Source organism: Lynx canadensis, chromosome E2 (genome assembly GCF_007474595.2).
Source record: "Lynx canadensis isolate LIC74 chromosome E2, mLynCan4.pri.v2, whole genome shotgun sequence".
Taxonomy (NCBI): domain Eukaryota; kingdom Metazoa; phylum Chordata; class Mammalia; order Carnivora; family Felidae; genus Lynx; species Lynx canadensis.
Genome location: NC_044317.1, coordinates 11,155,148 through 11,176,416, shown reverse-complemented (window position 1 = coordinate 11,176,416; position 21,269 = coordinate 11,155,148). Strand labels below are relative to the sequence as shown.

The 21,269-nt window shown below is 37.9% G+C and overlaps 1 protein-coding gene across 1 annotated transcript in view; it reads left to right on the top strand.

The window, feature by feature from the left end:
• Nucleotides 1–21,269, top strand: part of CNTNAP4 (contactin associated protein family member 4) — a 254,154-nt gene that overhangs the window by 208,256 nt on the left and 24,629 nt on the right. Inside the window, exons 16-17 of the mRNA XM_030299576.1 lie at nt 7,887–8,057; nt 8,759–8,977. Coding sequence (XP_030155436.1) covers nt 7,887–8,057; nt 8,759–8,977 — 390 coding nt within the window. The remainder of the gene's footprint in view (nt 1–7,886; nt 8,058–8,758; nt 8,978–21,269) is intronic.

Sequence of the window (21,269 nt, the reverse complement as noted above, 5' to 3'; positions counted from 1 at the left end):
AAATTTGTGGAGAGTGCTTCTTTGTCTTCTGGTATAGAATCTTGCTGTATTCTGAAGCCAAACTTATTTTTTCACCTTCTGGAGGATTGGCTTTTTCTGACCAAATACTTTAATATTTTGTCCTCAAGGTCAGTAACTTAACAAGGATGTGTCTCAGTGTTACACTTTGGCATTAATTCTCCCTCAAGTTGAATATCATATGGCAAACTATAGAAAGTGTGTATTTTTTAAACTGGTGTTGCAAACATGATCTAAATTTCTGCTCTCAGTTCATTAATCTGAACAAGGTAGTTTTTTAACTCTGGCATTTGAGTGTTTCTAACTATTTGACTCAATGTACTTCTTCTCACTTCATTGTGTTGAAATTTTATGTCAATCAAGGAACCACCAAAACTTAAGCATAGTTAAAAAAGATTGTTCTAAGTTTCTTATTCTAAGAAATTCTTGTCATTGAAATTGTTTTTTTCATTTTGTCTGCATTGACTTGTTCAGCTGTCTGAGAAATCACAGCTGCCCAAAATGCATTAAATAATCAAAGGTGCATGTAGGCAATAAATAACTTTGCAGAAGTTACATTCATAGACTTGAGAAAGATATTGACTAGTGATTTGGTTAATTTCTCTTCCATTCGACAGAGTTTTGTTCCATTTGGCAGACTACGTATAAACCATTAAGGAGAGTGAGGATCAATTCTATTTTAACAGATAATCATATAATTTTGCAAGCTCTACTATGTCTGATAATCCTCTACCAATAGGAAATTCTTTTTAATTTTTATATTTTTATTTTCTTTCCTTAGGTTCTCTTTATTTAATTTTCCTCGTGTTTCTTCTCCCTTTTTTTTTTTACCCCTTCCTCCTTTTCCTCTTCTTCTTTCACTCTCTCTTCTGTTCCCCTCTTTCCCTCCCTCTTTCTACTTGTCTACCAAAGAATTTGAGTGTATTTACTGAGATAAGTACAGTAAGCTTTCTTATTGCTACTTTGACAGAGGAAATCTAATCGTTTCATTCAACAAATATTTACTGAGCCCATACATTATACTATGCCTTCTCCACATCCTGAAAGAGAGAGAGAGAGAGAGAGAGAGAGCATGCACGCAGTGAACAGAATAGATAAAAGTATCTGCATTTTGGGGGCTTGAGTTTGAGGGTGATAGACAATAACAAAGTAAAATATATGGTATGATAGATGCTAATAAGATGTGTTGTGAAGACAACGTAGTCGAGGCAGGGTGGTGTGGGATTGGAAATTTTAAATAGAATGGTCATAAAATGCCCACTAAGAAGGTGGCATTTGAATAAAAGTCTGAAGGAAATAAGGGAGCACGGCATGTGTATATCTGTGAAAGAGTACTCTGAGACAGAGGAAAAAGCCAGAGGAGCCACGTAGAGATGGGAATGTAGCCGATATGCTCACGGAACAGCAAGATGATTAAAACATCTGGAGCAGAGTGAGCGAAGAGAATGGCAGAAGACATTAGAAGATCTGGTGGTCAGATCATGGAGGGTTTTGAAAGGTTTAATTTTTTCAACTTGAATGCAATTGGAAAACATTAGACAATTTTGAGTAGAGGCTTGATGTGATCTAACTTACATTTTTTTTTTTTTTTTAAATTTTTTTTTTCAACGTTTATTTATTTTTTGTGGGACAGAGAGAGACACAGCATGAACGGGGGAGGGGCAGAGAGAGAGAGGGAGACACAGAATCAGAAACAGGCTCCAGGCTCTGAGCCATCAGCCCAGAGCCCGACGCGGGGCTCGAACTCCCGGACCGCGAGATCGTGACCTGGCTGAAGTCGGACGCTTAACCGACTGCGCCACCCAGGCGCCCCTCTAACTTACATTTTAATGAGATTTAACAGGGGAGGTGAAAGCAAGGAGGCCATTTATAAGACCATATCACCAACCCAGCTGAGGAGTCATAGTGGTTTGGGCCATGGGCACAATGACAATAGTTGTAGTATGGGACTAATTCAAAAGGGGAAGCAATACAGTTTGCTGATGGATTGATGTAGGTTGCAAAAGCGTCAAGAATGACACCAAGGTGCTTGGTCTAATAGTCAATTAGAGGCACAGAACTGGCATTTCCCAAGTTAGAAAATATTGCTGCTGGGGTCAAGGAGTTGCAGAAGAATGTAAAGAACTCAGTTTTTGAACATATTAAAGTTGAGTTGACGTGTTCAGATAGAATGTGGGGTTGTTAGTTTGAGAGTTCCAGGCTTCAGATATGTATTTGTAAGCCATCGGCATATTTAAAGCCATGAGATGGGCCAGCAGGAGTTATTGTGGATGGATAAGTGCGCATTCCAATATTAATAGGGATTGGAGGCATTCAAACATTAGTAGGTTGAAGAGGGGAGGAGGAAGAAAGAAAGAAACAGAATTACAATACTAATGAGAAAGGCAAGAGTGTTGGTGTTCTGGAGCCAAGTGAAGAAAATGTTTCAAGGAGGGGAGATAATCAACTACATTAATTGTTGTTGATAGATTAAGGTTAAGTAAGATGAGGGCTGAGAATTGACAAAGGACTAGTATCTAGAATATATAAAGAACCCTGGGAAATCAACAGTGGAAATAAAAAGAAACAATGCAATTAAAATAGGGATGTTATGGACTGAATTGTTTCCCCACCCCCAAAGCTTATATGTTGAAGCCCTAACCCCATTGTAACTGTGTTAACTGGTAGGGTCTTTAAAGAGGTAATTTAAGGGGCACCTGGGTGGCTCCATCGGTTAAGCGTCCGACTTCAGCTCAGGTCATGATCTCGCGGTCCGTGAGTTTGAGCCCCGCGTCGGGCTCTGTGCTGACAGCTCAGAGCCTGGAGCCTGTTTCGGATTCTGTGTCTCCCGCTCTCTCTGACCCTCCCCTATTCATGCTCTGTCTCTCTCTGTCTCAAAAATAAATGAACATTTTTTAAAAAAAGGTAATTTAAGTTAAATGAGGTCATAAGGCCGGGGCCCTAATTTGATTGGTCTTGTGGTTTTTTGTTGTTTTTTTCTTAATGTTTATTTACTTTTGAGACAGAGAGAGACAGAGCATGCACAGGGGAGGGTCAGAGAGAGAGACAGACACAGAATCTGAAACAGGCTCCAGGCTCTGAACTGTCAGCACAGAGCCCGACGCGGGGCTCGAACTCACGGACCGCCAGATCATGACCTGAGCCGAAGTCGGACGCTTAACGGACTGAGCCACCCAGGCGCCCCTGGTCTTGTGTTTTTATACAAAGAGGAAGAGACATCAGAGGGTTCTCTCTTCCCACCTGTGCACAGAGGAAAGGCCAAGAGAGAAGGTGGCCCTCAGCAAGCCAGGGATATAATGGGTAAAAGAGATTTCACCAAAGGGCTACAGATGGCAATTAGCACATGAAAGGATACTCAAAATCATTAGCCCCTGGGCAAATGCATATCAAAACCACGATGAGATGTCACTACACACCCTTCAAAATGGCTGTAAAAATAATGATACAGAATTCTGACTAGGATGTGGAAAACCAGCTCGCTCACACATTGCTGGCGGGGATGTAAATAATACAGCCACTCTGGAAAGGACTGTGGCAGTTTCATAAAAAGTAAAACACACAACTCTCCTATGACTCAGGGATAGCATTTATCCCAGAGAACTGAGAATTTATGTTCATACAAAAACTCTTACATGGATATTCATAGCGGCTTTGATTGTAATAGCTGAAAACTAGAAACAATCCAGATGTCTTTCAACAGGAGAATAGTTAAACAAATTTTGGTACATCCGTACATGGAATACTGTTCAGCAATAAAAAGGAATGAACTATTGATTCGCACACCAACTTGGTATATCTTCAGAGAGAAATCTGAGTGAAAAATATGTCAGTCTCAAAGGCTACCTACCTTCCATTTATGGAACATTCTTCAGATGACAATAGAGAATAGGGGTTGTAAGAGGGCTACAGAAGAGTGAGGGCAGGAGGGAAATGAGTGTGTCTATAAAAGAGAAGCATTGGAGGCTACTTGCCATGAAGCAGATGTCCTGCATCTTGACTGCTATCAGTGTGAATATCCCGGTTTTGATACACTACAGTTTTGCAAGATGTTAGCGTTGGGGAAAATCTAGCTAATGGATGCACAGAATCTTTCTGTGTTATCTCTTACAACTGCACAAGAAGCTACAATTACCTCCAAATAAAAACTCAAATGCAAGAAATTATACTTCCAGCTTTTGAAATGACTCTTACCTCCAGAAAGATCGGTTTGACTAGTAAATTATCCCTTGCCTTGGCATTTCTGTATTTCACTTCATTTTATTTACTTTTAAGAAAGGTAGTGTTACCAAACTTACCGAGTTGTGTACATTAAATACGTACAGCTCTTTACATGACAATTATACCTCAATACAGTGGGGCAAGAAAGAAAGGTAGGGTTAGTGTGTCATATGCCTTTTGCTTTTATAAGTAAAAACACAGTGCCTTAAAAAATAATGGCTTTTTCAAATGTTGTTCTTTTTTAAAAACAGCTTTATTAAGGTGTAATTTACATGCCGTATAATTCATGCATATAAAGTGAACTATTCAGTGACTTTTAGTATAGTCACAGCATTGTGTAACCATTACTGCAATCAATTTTAGAACATTTTTATTATGCAGAAAGAACTCCCCACCCCTTAGCCCCTGTTATTCTCTAATTGCCTCCTCTCCCCAGTTCCAGAGAACCACTAATCTAACTTTCTGTCTCTATAAATCTGTTATTTTTTTTAAATGTATTTATTTATTTTGAGAGAGAGAGTGTGAATGGAGGAGGAGCAGAGAAAGGGAAAGAGAGCATCCCAAGCAGGCTGCATGCTGTCAGCGTGATGCAGGGCTCATTCCCACGAACTGTGAAATCATGATCTCAGCCGAAATCAAGAGTTGGACGCTTAACCCCCTGAGCCACCCAGGCGCCCCTAAATCTGTTCTTTTTAATGGATAATCTATTAATGATATAAATAAAAGTCTATCAAAAAGAATATTTAAAAAAAAATTTTTTAAGTTTATTTATTTTGAGAGAGAGAGAGAGAGAGAGAGAGAGAGTGAGTTGGTGAGGGGCACACAGAGAGGGAGAGAGACAGAATCCCAAACAGGCTACCCTCTGCCAGTGAAGAGCCCGACAAGGGCTCGAACCCACGAAACTGTGAGATTACGACCTGAGCCGAAACCAAAAGTTGGATGCTCAACCAACTGAGTCACCCAGGCGCCCTTTAAATTACTTGTAATCTTAACATTCTACTAAGCTAAGTTTCCTAAATGAGCTCTTTTTTACTTTGTGTATGGAATTCAATCCTTAGTACATCTTCCTCTTCTATGTAAATAACTGTCTGGATCCCAGTATCCATTGCATTTTTTTTTTTTTTAATTTGGGAAGAATAAAAGGTGGAATTCCTGAAGGAATATTTCCAACTTTTGAGTACCCTCTACTGAATTTAATTGAAAAGATACGAATTATTAATTACTGAAATTTTTTAAATTATTAGTTAATTACATAGAATAACACATCATGAATTGTTTTTGTTGGGATGATAAAAGTGGTCCTATTCTCCCGATTGCAGGTGATCGCATTCCAGTCTGCCCCTGGATGCAGCTTAAGGATTTTTGAACCACCTTAGCCAGGAACTCTCTCTTCAAAAGACTTGCAGCTTCCTGCTGGCGCCCGCCTGCTGGGCTCTGCTTTGCTGGGCCTCCTGCTCTTTCCCCTCCTTTTTCCGGAGGCAGTCCACGTTCTCCTGGGTGCTTCTTAGCACAGTCTGGAAAGAGCTGAGATATCATACGCCATAAACATGATTTGATCATGGAAATATTGGCCTTTGCTTTCTTTACCATTGTTTTGAATTAGCAGCAATTTCCTAATCCAATAAAATGGTGTCTTTTTTTTTCTTTTCTTTTTTATTTTTTTAACCTATTGTGAATCTGTAAAATAAGGTTTGCTAACTGGGCTAAATAGGCATGATGATGTATGTGAGAATGTTTAAGCTACCTAAGGTAATACATTGTTTTCATTACTATAAAAACATTCATTGTAAAGATAGCAGCAATTCAGAAATTGTTTTTTTTTTTGTTTGTTTGTTTCAGCCAGGTTCCTGAAACCTTCTGCAGGATGCTTTATTGGGTTAGGTGTGATATAGAAATGAAACAACTGAAATATTATGTCTTATAGTAATATTATCTCATGTAGACCTTTAAGGAATTCTGAGTGTTCTTTTTAATCTGACCGAATGAAGAAGATTCGGTAATGTTCCACAACTTAAAGTTACAGCTTTAATTTTCATATACATCACATTTCAACAGAAAGGCATTTAATTCCTTTTAAAAATAGGTCAGGTAAGAGCTTTTAAGAACACAAATGTGTTGTTATCCCTGATTTGATATTTCGCATTTCCTTGCAGTTTTTCCTAGAGATCAAAATGTCTAAGCATAGAAATAGCTGTAAAATGGAAATAAGACTAGGCTTGGCCAACTCAGATAATATACAGTTTCATTTGGCTGTAGAAAAAAAAAAAGCCCTCAAAGTATATTCTCAGCGGAATAAATGCAGCTCTAAAATTGTTCACAGATGAGCTGAGAATTGACTTTTGAATCAGGTCCATAAGAAAAACAGAAAACGTAAACTGGATACAGCCACCGCTTGTTTGGTCCAGGATTTATAGAAAATAAATTAAAATCTAAGGAACAGAGAGAAGCTGAGGCAAGTCTGCGATTTTTAACTCTAGCTATCTGTTCCCTGCTAACATAATGAACCATTGTTTTGAAATTACTGTTTTCTGACTTCAGTGGATCAATACGTCTTCCAGGAAGGTAATTTAGATAGAATTTTAACCAATGTTGTGAGTGCGTATGGAGGCAGGTGTATATTTATATTCCGTGTGTCGAGAACTTGCTGGTGGCAGCAGCAAATACATAGTTCATTTCTCGGGCGGTGCTTCTCATCAGCCACACAGAGACACTTGGATTTCGCTCTTGCCACTTCAATCACTGCATTTATACTTTATTTCCCATGCTGTCTGCTGTATAAGTCCCACAATATTTTCTCAAAAGGAAAGTTGTAGGTGTAACTGCTCCCCCCCCCAAAAAAAAAGAATGGGAAAGTGAAGATGAGAAGTGGCATGTGGACAGAAATGATAATTCAATTAATAGTCCACATAATTGTTTTCACATCCCTCAATTTATACCCCCAACCTTTTGCACATTTTCTCCTTATATTGAGCATTTTTAAACTTTTCGAGAGCCCTTTCCTACTGTTGATCACTTCACTGTTACAGGCAAAGTAAAAGATAATTTTGAATGGAAAGAGCACTTTTGTGAGAAGATCAGGAAAGTAAGTAGTGTCTTGATCTTTAATTAGGTGAGAATATTTTGAATGCCAGTCTCAGTTTAGAAAATCACAAGGCCCATTAATGAAAACAGTTAGTTGAAGGCGTAACTCTGTGAAGTGTGTGTGTTAGAAGTGTCAGAACAAAAACCGCTTTGAGCTTCTTTAGAGTTTTGTTATTCAAAGGAATGTAGGTGTTTCAGTTTTCAAGTTATAAAAAAATTAAGTCTATTAGTGAATATTTGGCAGATTTTTACCACATCACTTTGGCAGAGGGTGGTATTTGGGGTGAGGCTATTTTTCTTACATAAAATATAACATTCAGACCATTTCTGTAGTGATCATTCCTCTCCTATGTTGGAAGGAATCCAGGATCATAATCCTTGTAAAATCTCCATTCTTCTGCCCATGTCCTGTAGAGTAAGTATATAGTTAATAGAAAAAAGAAAAGCAGGTTTGTATAAATTAGCAATATTTTTAGTAGCAGAAATACTAAAAATTGAAAATGTAATTATGCCATTCATTTCATGAATTTTTCTTTTTGATTTTTTCCTTTTTTTTTTTTTTCAAACAGGATCATTTTGGAATTCAGCTTCCTTCAATACTGAGGCTTCATACCTTCATTTTCCTACTTTCCATGGAGAACTTAGTGCAGATGTGTCTTTCTTTTTTAAGACAACAGCTTCATCTGGGGTATTTTTAGAGAACCTGGGGATTACCGATTTTATAAGGATAGAGCTACGCTGTGAGTCTCCTTTTCCTTAGAGGCCTGTGGAATTCTATTTAGTAGTAAATCCTTTAACTAATTGTTAAAGTACTGTGTTTCTACTTTATCAGCTGAATCTCTTCATTGTGTCTTTTTGAAAAAAATCTGATATTGTTAGCCTTTTTGCAAGAAAATAATTTAATATTTAACACGATAATTTGGGAATATAATTGGTATTCTCTAGAACCAATTTAAGAAGGGTTTTAAATTCAGATAATTAAGATTTTTTAAAAACTAAATTCTCAGTCAGTTACAAAGTTAATTAGATCCCCAGCCTTATAATTTTGGTATACGCTTAGATCACCATCAGTCTCTTAATATCAAATGTATATTACATGCTTTTAAAATTATAGAAACTTTGAATCATTGTAAAAATTATTTTTACATAAAAGGCCAGAGCCTATTTAGTTTTCTTATTCTGGCCGAATAGCTTTACTCTTTTCTCAATATGAGAAATTAACTCTGAGGATGAATTTTTTAAGATCGGAGTTTTTTTCCCAAATGTGTTTGACTGTCTTATTCCCCCTCTGTCTTTTACTGACGTCATTGGTTCCTTCCATAAGATTTGAGCCCTTATCTTTATATTTCCTGACTGCTATGCTATGGCGCTGTTCCTGAAGAGGACTCCGCTTTCCCCCGTGTGGACTAACTTGAACAATCTTCGTATCTCATATTTCCAGCACCGGCGGTAGTGACCTTTTCATTTGATGTGGGGAATGGACCTTTTGAAATCTCAGTGCAGTCACCCACTCATTTCAATGACAACCAGTGGCACCACGTCAAGGTTGAAAGGAACATGAAAGAGGCAACTATCCAAGTGGATCAGCTCTTACCGAAGACGCAGCCTGCTCCCACTGACGGCCACGTCCTTTTACAGCTCAACAGTCAACTCTTCGTGGGTAAGTTCTGTGGTCATTTAACTCTATGATGTGAGCGCAGTTGTGGGCCAAAATGAAATAATACCAACTATGAAAATGGTGGTAACAGCCACAACAAACCACTGTTTACTGAGAACCTACGTCCCAGGCTGTGCCAGGTGTTTTATGCCTTCCCGGTACCCAAACCTGTGAAATGAGTTAACCCCATTTTACAGATGAGGTGACTGAGCTACCAGGGATCTAAATGCCTTGCCTTCAGGAATCTACCTAGTAAGTGAGATTTAAATTTGTATTTGATTAATGCCTAAATCTGGATTCTTACTATTACAGATTATGTAATCTGTTTGCTTTGTTTGTTTGTTTTTACATTAGTGCTTTTAGTGTTATGTTGGAGGTGTTTATCTCTGTTCCCAGAGGATTTAAGGAACTCTCCCTGTAATTCCAGCTGATGCCAACCAGGGACCCTCGTCAAAAAACAGGCCAGTAGAAGAAAAAAGGAAAAGCAGGAACAAAGTGTATAAACCGTCAGTTCTGCTGGTGTCTCTCGTTTTGCCTATTTTTTGGATGCCTTCTGACCACCTACCTCATACTTATATCCAAATGTTCCTTTATTGCCTGAATACATTCACTTGGTATCTATACACTTGATGGTGGAATCCTTCTGGAAGTGTTTATTTTTAATCTTGCTAATTACTTTACAGAACGCATCGACCATGAGTGCAAGGAATTATTTCTTACTTGATCACTTTCCAGATATTTTAATGCAAAAAAGGGCACGGCAATGCTATAAAAGCAGGATAGGTTATAAATGATGAGAAACGTTTTTTCAAGCATTTTTAACAGTTGCGTTTTAGAATAAAATTCAACATACCTATTACATCGTTCATTGCTTAATAATCGTGTTTATTACTCTCACTGCAAAAGATAAGCCTGTTTGTGACTTACTTGATTAAGACATATTTGGGATTTCTAATGAATTTATATACTCCTTACTTCTATCATTTATTCTTTCACTCAATAAATATTTAATGAACAGATTCTATGAATAGGGCACTGTAATAGACAATCTAATCATGATCTTAGGGCCACTCGACTGATTTAAGGGTATGGAAATAATGAGGAGTACTTGAAATACCTAACTTTTAGTAACATGCTGGAAACTCAGGAAATTGACACAGATATTTCCTGAATTACAAAACCTGAGAGATCGCTGCAACCAAAGGTATGGCAATTTAAAATCTGTCAGTATCTTGGAAATAGCCTTACTATTCTTGGAAATTGAGAAGGCTGAAACAGTCCTCGAATTTTACAGTGAGGTCCGCTGCAGTTCGCCTGAACGTGACCTTTTATCCTTTGTGCGAATTTTAACTTCATAGAAATGAAGTCACTATGTATTGTGTCTGATAGGAATCCGGGCCTTAATTTGATTTCAGGTAGCTGTAGTGGCTGGAAGCACTATTATTATATCAGAAGACTGTGTTGGAACAGACTTGAGTCTTCTGCCATCAATCATGTGTTATAATTTTAATAAATATACCTAAGAGATTTCATCTTTATGGAGGCAATTGGTTAGGCTTTTGACATCCCCATATGTGTTCAAATCCAAAGGCTGCCCTATGTGAAAGTTTTATAAACTAAAATCCTCGCTGTGTTTAAGTCAAGTCATAGAAAATTAAAAAGGCAGAAAGATCTCTGAAAAATGTATCTACTCTTAATAAAAATCTGTTTATACAATTCCCTTCTTTTTACTCACAGGTAACTGAGAAAATTGACATGGTTAATGTGATGATATTGAAAGAAGAACTCGTTTTATTTTATTTTATTTTATTTTAATTTTATTTTATTTTATTTTACTTTCTTCCAAGATTTTACTTAAATTCATGTTAACTGTTAACGTATAGTGTAATATTGGTTTCAGGAGTAGAATTCAGTCATCCATCACTTACATACAACACCCAGTGTTCAACACAACAAGTGCCCTTCTTAATGCCCATCACCCGTGTAGCCCGTCTCCCACCCACTTCCTTCCATCAGCCCTCAGTTTGCTCTCTATAGTTAAGTCTCTTAACTCCCTCACTGTTTGGTCTTATTTTTTCTTCCCTTCCCCTATGTTCATCTGTTTTGTTTCTTAATTCCACATATGAGTGAAATCATATGGTATTTGTCTTTTCTCTGCCTGACTTATTTCGCTTAGCATAATACACTTTAGCTCCATCCACATTTTTGCAAATGGTAAGATTTCATTCTTTTTGGTGGCTGAGTATTATTCCATTGTGTATATATATATATATATATATATATATATATACACCACATCTTCTTTATCCTTTCACCAGTCAATGGACATTTGGGCTCTTTCCATAATTTGGCTATTGCTGATAGTGCTGCTCTGGACATTGGGGTGCGTGTGCCCCTTTGAATTGGTATTTTTGTATCCTTTGGGTAAAATACCTAGTAGTGCAATTGCTGGGTCTGAGGGTAGTTCTATTTTCAACTTTTTGAGAAGCCACACTGTTTTCCGGAGTGGCACACCAGTCCCACCAATAGTGTAAGAGGATTTCCCTTTTTCCACGTCCTCATCAACATCAGTTGTTTCCTGAGTTGTTCATTGTAGCCATTCTGACAGGTGTGAGGTGGTATCTCATTGTGGTTTTGATTTCATTTCCCCAATGATGAGTGATATTGAGCATTTTTTCATGTGTCTGTTAGCCATCTGGATGTCTTCTTTGGAGAAATGTCCATACCTTCTTTCCATTTTTCCACTGGATTATTTATTTTTTGGGTGTTGAGTTTCATAAGTTCTTTATAGATTTTGGATACTAGCCATGTTACCCATTATGTCATTTGCAAATACCTTCTCCCATTGCCTAGGTTGTATTTTAGTTTTGTTGATTGTTTTCTTCACTGTGCAGAAGTTTTTTTATCTTGATGAGGTCCCGGTAGTTTATTTTGTTTCCTTTGCCTCTGGAGATGTGTCTAGTAAGCAGTTGCTCCAGCCAGAGTCAAAGAGGTTACTGCCTGTGTTCTCCTCCAGGATTTTGTTGGTTGGTTTCCTATCTTACACGTAGGTCTTCCATCCATTTTGAATTTGTTTTTGTGTATGGTGTAAGAAAGCGGTCCAGGTTCATTCTTATGTATGCTGCCGTCCATTTTCCCAACACCATTTGTTGAAGCAGTTGTCTTTTTTTCCATCAGATATACTTTCCTGCTTTGTCAAAGATTAGTTGAGCATAAAGTTATGGGTCCAATTCTGGGTTCTCCATTCTGTTCCACTGATCTATGTGTCTCTTTTTGTGCCAGTACTTTACTGTTTTGATGATCACAGCTTTGTAATACAGCTTGAAGTCTGGCATTGTGATACCTCCTACTTTGCTTTTCTTTTTGAACTTTACTTTGGCTATTTGGGGTCTTTTCTGGTTCAAATACAAATTTTAGGATATTTGTTCTAGGTCTGTGAAAAATGCTGGTGTTATTTTGATAGGGAGTGCGTTGAGTGTATAGATTGCTTTGTGTGGTGTAGACATTTTAACAATATCTACTCTTCGAATCAAAGGCATGGAATGTTTTTCCATTTCTTTGTTTCTTCTTCAGTTTTTTCATAAATGTTCTTTGGTTTTCAGAGCACAAATCTTTTGCCTGTTTGGTTGGGTTTATTCACAGGTATCTTATGGTTTTTGGTGCAGTTGTAAATGGGATAGATTCCTTGATTTCTCTTTCTGCCGCTTCACTGTTGGTGTATCAAAATGCAACCAATTTCTATACATTGATTTCATACCCTGCAGCTTTGCTGAATTCGTGTGTCAGCTCTAGCAGTTTTTTGGTGGAGTCTTTCAGGTTTTCCATATAGAGTGAAATCTGTGAAGAGTGAAAGTTTGACTTTATCCTTACCAATTTGGATGCCTTTTATTTCTTTTTGTTGTCTGATGGCTGAGGCTAGGAATTCCAGCGCTATGTGGAATAAAAGTGGTGAGAGTGGACATCCGTGTTGTATTCCTGACTTTAGGGGAAATGCTCTCAGTTTTTCCCGATTAAGTATGATATTAGCTGTGGGTCTTTCATATATGGCCTTTATGATGTTGAGATTTCCTTCTGTCCCTACTTCATTGAGGGTTTTTATCAAGAAAGGATGCTGTATTTTGTCAAATGCCTTTTCTGCATCTATTGAGAAGATCATATGGTTCTTTTCTGTTCTTTTATTAATGTGGTGTATCACATTGATTGATTTGAATATGGAACCACTCCTGCAGGCCAAGAATGACTCCCACTTGAATGTGGTGAATAATTCTCTTAATGTACTGTCAGATTCGATTTGCTAGTAACTTGTTGAGAATTTTTGCATCCAGGTTCATCAGGGATGTTGGTTTGTAGTTCTCCTTTTTAGTGGGATCTTTGTCTGGTTTTGGAATCAAGGCAATGCTGACCTCATAGAATGAGTTTGGAAGTTTTCCTTCCATTTCTCTTTTTGGAACAGTTCAGAAGAATAGGTTTTAACTCTTTTTAAATGTTTGGTAGAATTCCTCTGGGAAGCCATCTGGCCCTGGACTTTTGAGAGTTGGAAGATTTTTGATTACTGATCCTATTTATTTGCTGGTTATGGGCCTGTTCAAATTTTCTATTTCTTCCTGTTTCAGATTTGGTAGTTTATATGTTTCTAGGAATCTATCCATTTCTTCCAGATTTCCCAGTTTGTTGGCATATAATTGCTTATGATATTCTCTTATAATTGTATTTCTGTGGTGTTGGTTGTGATCTCTCCTCTTTCATTCATGATTTTATTTATTTGGGTCCTTTCTCTTTTCTTTTTGATAAGTCTGGCTAGGGGGTTTATCAATTTTGTTAATTCTTTCAAAAAACCATCTCCGAGTTTTACTGTTTGTTTTTTTTAATTTGTATATGCTTTATTTCTGGTGTAATCTTTATTATTTCTCTTCTTCTGCTGGCTTTGGGTTTTATTTGCTGTTCTTTTTCCAGCTCCTTTAGGTGTAAGGTTAGTTTGTATATTTGAGACTTTTCTTGCTTCCTGATTGAGGAAGCTATCTACTTCCCTCTTCTTCCTGACTTCTCGCTATCTACTTCCCTCGTAAGACCACCTTTCCTGTATCTCAAAGGTTTTGGACTGTTGTGTTTTCATTTTCATTTGCTTCCATGTATTTTTTCAATTTCTTCTCTAATTTCCTGGTTAACCCATTCATTCATTAACAGGATGTTCTTTATTCTCCATATATTTGTAGTCTTTCCAGATTTTTTCTTGTGGTTGACTTCAAGTTTCAGTGTGGTCTGAAAATATGCAAAGAATGATCTCAGTCTTTTTGTACTGGCTGAAGCCTGATTTGTGACCCAGTATGTGATCTCTTCTGGAAAATGTTCCATGTGCATTCTAAATGTGTCTTCTGCTGCTCTGGGATGAAATCCTCTGAATATATCTGTTAAGTCCATCTGGTCCAGTGTGTCATTCAAAGCCATTGTTTCCCAGTTGATTTTGTGTCCATTGCTGCAAGTAGACTGTTGAAGTCTTCTACTATTACAGTATTGTTACCAATGAATTTCATTAAGTGTGTTGTTTATTGATTTATATATTTGGCTTCTCCCAAGTTGAATGCAAAAATAGTTACTATTGTTAGACCTTGTTGGATAGACCTTTTTATTTTATTAGGCGATAGTGCCCTTCTTCATCTCTTTTTACAGTCTTTGGTTAAAAATCTAGTTTGTCTGATTTTGGCTCCAGTATGGCTATGCCAGCTTACTTTTGATGTCCCTTAGCATGACAAATGGTTCTCCACCTCCTCACTTTAAAACTGGAGGTGTCTTTGGGTCTAAAATGGGTCTCTTTCAACCAGCATATTTATGGGTCTTGGTTTTTTATCCATTCTGATGCCCTGTGTCTCTTGATTGGGGAGCATTTAAGGACCCATGTTTTAAAAAAGGCTTAGGGAGAGGCAGGTCACTGGCTGTCAGAGAGCACATCAGGGTTTTCTTTTATCTCTATTTATACCACATGAGTAGACCACGCTCTTAGGAACAGGCCCCAACCTAGTCATTAAAAAATGACACTTACAAGACGGAATATTAACTTATCAATTTATAACATTACTAATAAACACATCAAGATATTTTTTAAATTTCTAGATTAACATACTTCAATGGGAGTTAAATCATAACTTAAAAAGTTACAATGTGGGGCGCCTGGTGGCTCAGTCGGTTGAGCGTCTGACTTCAGCTCAGGTCACGGTCTCATGGTTCATGGGTTCGAGCCCCGCATCAGGCTCTGTGCTGACAGCTCAGAGCCTGGAGCCTGCTTTGGATTCTGTGTCTCCCTCTCTCTCTGCCCCTCCCCTGCTTGTGCTCAGTCTCTCTCTGTCTCTCAAAAATAAATAAATGTTAAAAAAAATTTTTTAGGTTACAATGAATTAGTGCAAAGTGGGTGAAAAACTAGTAAAAAATCAATAAAAATTAGAGCTAACTTAGTGTAGTGTTTACTGAGACCAAAAAGTAGCTCTCTGCATTCCTTATAGTATATTTCAGTGGAAGAGACAAGAGGCAACCAATAAAAGAGTAAATAGTAAGATAATATAGTTATTATTTATAACATATGTTGTTAATACACATATACACACATGCATGTATGCACACATATATCTATGTGTGTGTGTGTATATATGTATATACAGACACAATTTCAGATAATGATCAGTTCTATAAAAAGTCAAGCAATAAATTGGGTTAAGGGGCTTCTACTTTCAGCAGGGTGGTCAGGAGAGTGCTCTCTGAAGACCTTACATTTGAACAGAGGCCAGAGGAAGCAGAAGAGGGAACGTGAACGTCTGGAGGGAGAGCATTCCCAGCAGAGGAACCATGGCTCAAAGTGAAGGGAAGGAGTCAGGGAGCAAGGAGGAAGCCATGGTAGCAGGACGGTAGAGTTGGTCTGAGGGAAAGCCTGTTGCAAATCATGGTCACTTTGACTGGGTCTCGAGACTGTGGTGAGGAATCTGGGTCTTATTCTGAGGCTCAGAGGAACGCATGATCTAATGTACCTTTCCACGTCTTCCTGACCACTGTGAAGAATGTGGATGGAGGGAACAGGGTAGAAGCAGGCTAGGGCAGCGGTCCCTGTGAGAGATGACGTTGGTGTGGGCTGAAGCGGACACGGTGAAGAGCAGCGTTGGGCCGTACTTGAAGTGTATATACACACAACTTGTGGATTTGTTGTTGCTGCTAGTGTGTGACTACTTACTCCTGCTAATCTTCTCGGGGACAAGACACTTCTCTTAGGTCTCTGGGATTCTCACATCATTTCGCACTTTTCAATTTCAACTGAAGTTAGCTTTTCTTGTTTTCTTCCTTTATCCTAACCTGTAGGATGATTCACACCGTTCCCTGACCCTTCAGTCTAGATTATATACTACAAACTCTATAAACCATACTCTTTCAAGGCAGCAAAAGACTGGTGGTCCTTCTTCACACCCTGGAGAAAATATCTCCCCTCCTTCCTTTTCTTCAGTGAGATCCCACCCGCCCCATAATCACACTCTCCCAGGAAATCGGGCTTCTTTGTTCATATGTTCTGTGCCAGCACATGTCAGATGTAGAAGGCACCTTCTCTTGGACACTGTTTCCCCACATATTAATACCTTCCAATATTCTAGAGCTAAGTGTGTTCCCAGAGTCATGACTCTGTGGGTGAGTAGGAGTCTCTCTTCTAATGCAACAGAATTGATCTTCTGGTTCACAATTTAAAAGGTAATTTCATTCCCCTTACTTACAAGTTCAAGAGTTTAATTTGTAGTTCACCCATCATTCTTAAAATTAATTATGGCTAATCAGTATTCTTAAGTGTGCATAATGACTATCATTTGTTTTGGGGTATCAGTATGTATTAATGAGATAAATGTAACTATAAAGAGTAAGTCTATAGTTCAGTATAACTTTTTTTCCTAAAAAATGTTTAAATCCAGACAGTGATGATGATGATGATGATGATGATGATGATGATGGTGATTTCAGTTACATAGAAACACGTCTTTTTTAAAAAACTTTTTTTAATGTTTTATTTATTTTTGAGAGAGTGCAAGTGGGGGAGGGGCAGAGAGAGAGGGAGACAGAGGATCCAAACCAGGCTCTGCACTGACAGCAGTGTGCCTGATGTGGGGTTGAACTCATGGACGGCAAGATGATGACCTGAGCCAAAGTCAGACGCTCAGCCGACTGAGCCCTCCCCAACTGTAAGACTAAGCTAATGTTAGTCACTCTAAGGATTATGTTAGTATCCCAGCATTTAGTCGCTTTTGCCAGAAATGTACCTTCTTGCTTGTAAACAAATTTGGCAGAAAACATTAACACTATTGTGGAGTATTTCAAATACCAAATAAAGTCATTTTATAATACGACAAATATGAAACATTAGAAAATTTGATAATGTAGAAACATATTTGTTTGAGATATATCTTTAACACTTTTACCTACAAGTAAAATGTGGATATCTGGATATATGTTAATTTTGATTCCAGTTATATTCTCCATCTCACTGTGCTACCACAGCCTGGTCAATGTTGATATGTCCACAATGTGGACATTACTTTTTTTCTTTTTTGGGTGGTGTCTCAGAAATGACTAGTAGGATGGGATGTCATGGAAAACATCTAAGGTGTTTTCTCCATTACTGGCTTCAAACCTCCCTGATGGTCTAGTGGGTAGGATTCGGCACTCTCTCCATTGCTGGCTTCACTCTCTCCTCTAAAGACCAATCCTGAAGTGTGTCCACATCTCAGAGTGTAACTCTGAGGCCAGACTAATGCTTCACCTTCTGAACAAAATCAGTGAAAATAAGTAGAAAGCAAGATAAAAACGTGATTCAGCTGGGCAACAATGATCTATGACATTGAAATGGAAATAAAGGAAATGGTCATTTCAGAGATGGAACTGTTAGTCTACACCAAAGAATGATAGAACGGAAGGTTTTTAACAATACCTGCAGTTCCAAACGTTAGAACAAGTATCTTCATCTAAACCAAACTATAGGATTCCGTGCAAAGTGAAGGAGTAATAAAATAATGAACACAAAGCCTTGTATGAGACAGTGGAAACATTTAACGTGAATGTAATGTGATTAGAAACAGTGAACACCAATGCAGTGACAATCTCCTCTCCTTCCCCAAATATCCCAACTGTCAGATGGCTTCTCATAATAAAAATGGCAATTCACCCTTTAGTTTGAGCCTTCTAGTTCTTTCTCCATTCTTGTTCTTATTTATGGCACTGAGTCTTTACTGACCTTTTCACATTCTTTCACTTTGTCCTTTGTGTGTATATGTGATTTATGATGTGTCTGAGTTAAAAAGTCCTATTCAGACATTCTATTTATTACCTTAAAAAATAAGTTTAGTGGCATGATGTTAATTGGTGTATTAAACATATGTCCTTGACCTTGTTACAATGAAGTCTCAATGTCGAGAGTCATTGCTGTTATCATTCACCCGCAAACATTCCCCAACCACGGAAATGATGGAGAGAAAAGAATCAATCATTTTTTTAAGCTGAAATGTGACAGTGGTCATTTTCTATTTTGGTTTGTAAACTCAGCATTTTTCTTAGAAGCTTCTTAAATTAGCCTTGAATTGATTTTCATTCAACTAGCTCTGCAATTTTTGTTTGCAGTCTAAATTCTTTTACTGACAGGTTTTTTTAAATGGGGCAAACTCCATCTCAATACTTTGTGACTAGGACCTGAAGGAGAAGTAAGAACTCCTGACATGGATGCATAAGTCATTTGCATTGCATTTGAATTGCATCAAATCCACAAATATTTATTGGGCTTCTAGAGCAAACAGTTTCTAAATGCCACACGTGAGGGTTAATGTTGAACTCTGAGCCTGTCGAAGGTCTGAAGTTTGGTTATCACCGTTAGTTGCACGTTAGTATCGCTCAGGGATAGTTTGGGAAACTGACATGACCGGTACAAAGGTAGATTTAGTTACTGTGGATGGGCATTTGTGCCCTTGCAAAGTTGGATATCACAAATATATCCTTGTACTGGTCTTTTGGTGAACATATGCTTGTATTTCTGTTGGGTCTCTACCTAACAGTGGAATTACTGGGTCATAAGATATGCATATGTTAAGCCTTAAAAGACACTGCCAGATAGCTATTGACCATTTGGATATCCTCCTTTGTGACGTGGCTGCTCAAATCTGTTGCCCATTTTCTACAGGGTTGTCGTCTTCTTTTTTTTTTTTAAAGGTTTATAAGAATTTTGGATTTATTTCAGGTAACGTTGTTACAGATTTCTTCTCTCTTTCTGTGGATTGTATTTTCATATCCTTTTTTTTAGTTTTTTAAAAAAATCTTTTAATGTTCATTTATTTTTTGAGAAAGAGAGCATGAGCAGGGGAGGGGCAGAGAGGGAGACACAGAATCCAAAATCAGGCTCCAGGCTCTGAGCTCACAGCACAGAGCCCACCGTGGGGCGTGAACCCACGAACTGTGAGATCATGACCTGAGCTGAAGTTGAACACTTAACCGACCGAGCCACCCAGGCGCCCTTGTATTTTCATATACTTAATGGTGTCTTTTGATGAACAGAGTCATTAATCATAATATATTCTAGATTTTTTCTTTTTACTTCTGGTTTACTTTTGATAGGCTAAAATAGTTATGGGAAGAGAATGGCAATAGTTTTATGTCTGAGTAATTTTTCTTTCAGTCTGGTTTTCTTTTGTAGTAAGTATGTTCCCACATTACCAAAGTGCAATGCAATGAAAGTCACATTTCTCTTTAATGTAATCATATCACTTACTTCAATTGTGTTCTCTCTTCCTTGAGATGTCTTTTTCATGATCAGCTTAAGAAGCACTCAGTTTACTTTTGCCTGTTTAGCAAACAGATCTTGGTGACTGTTGATTGAAATCTGAATTCAGATGGGATCTCTTCAGAGCAGAGAATATGACTAATACCACTGACAGTTCATTTCTTTAAAATGGGTCAGACCAGAGAGGTGCTGTGGCATTGGCATATGAGAAATCTAAATAGACCCACATTTTTCTGCTGTCACTACCACGAGAGCATGTCCTCACCGTTGACCTTGGTTTAGAGAATAGCGCCTGCATTTTCTGTACTATGATACTGTTGCTTCACAGCTTCCTATTTCAACCATAATAGTTCTTTGAACCTAAGGAAGAGCTCGTTCTTCCTCCTCCTGCCAGTTCTCCTAGGGTTTTCCTCAATGAGGAACATTCCATGGCAAAGTTATTGCTGGGGTCCAGTCTCACGGGTCTGTACGTTAATGCATCATTTCTACGATGCTAAGCCTTCCCCTAGGATGGCTGAATAGACCAGGACTGAAGATCCAATACATAATCTGTAGAAGACCGTGTTTTTCCTTTAATCCCCTCACTTGGTCCTGGGCCCTGCATGCATGTGCAACAACCTTCCTGTTCCAAGCTGATCAGTGGTTAGAGCCTTAGCGGCCTTTCTCTGTCACAGTGCCATGGTCAGGGAGAGCCTCTGTACTCTGCCAGACAAGTTTCTATAACTTTAAATTTTGAAGAGGTTCTTCATTTCTTTTTTTTCTAAGGCCCCTGGGCAAATATGCCGTTGTTCCCAATTAATCCTCAATAGTATTCAAGCACAGCATATAAATAATTTGCTATTAAAAAATTAAAGGTCTTCCTGCTCCAAAAAAAAAAAATTGGCATAGGAAAGAGCCGGCTCGTATTTCGTGACAATAGCATCTGTCACTTAGACTCACTTCCTGAGAGTAATGAACATGATAAAAGGGTTGGACTCCATCTCTGTTCATCACCTGGCACACCTATTATTGTTATGTAAGTGAACAGATTCAGGTTTTTATTCCTTCACATAGGAAGTTTAGGCATTAGTTTCACAAGATGCCTAGTGTTTGTGAAGTTCCAGAATTCATTATATCTGATATAGCATGGCAGGTAAATTGATAGGAAATTAATTGGAAGACAGTTCCAAACATAATAGCTCAGTGGAAACATCCAGAATCAATTAATCAAAGTGCAGCTCATTTTAATTGGACCTACTCTAACCCTGGACAGTTGTTGGAATCTTTAATTAAGCTTTCAAGCCCAATACTATTTACATTGGCCATGTTCTCCAGAATAGTTAATCTTAAAATAAGAAGTTATTAACTTGAAACCTAATGGTAAAGTAAAAATCCTCCACACTTGTAAGACACGTATGTTTATGTTTAATTAGACATTTTTTTTTTTTGATAATTTAAAAATGTAGTTTCAAACTATTTGGTTAGGTAAACGTGAACTCTTTGCAAGTTCACAATTCAGATGTCCTGTTTACA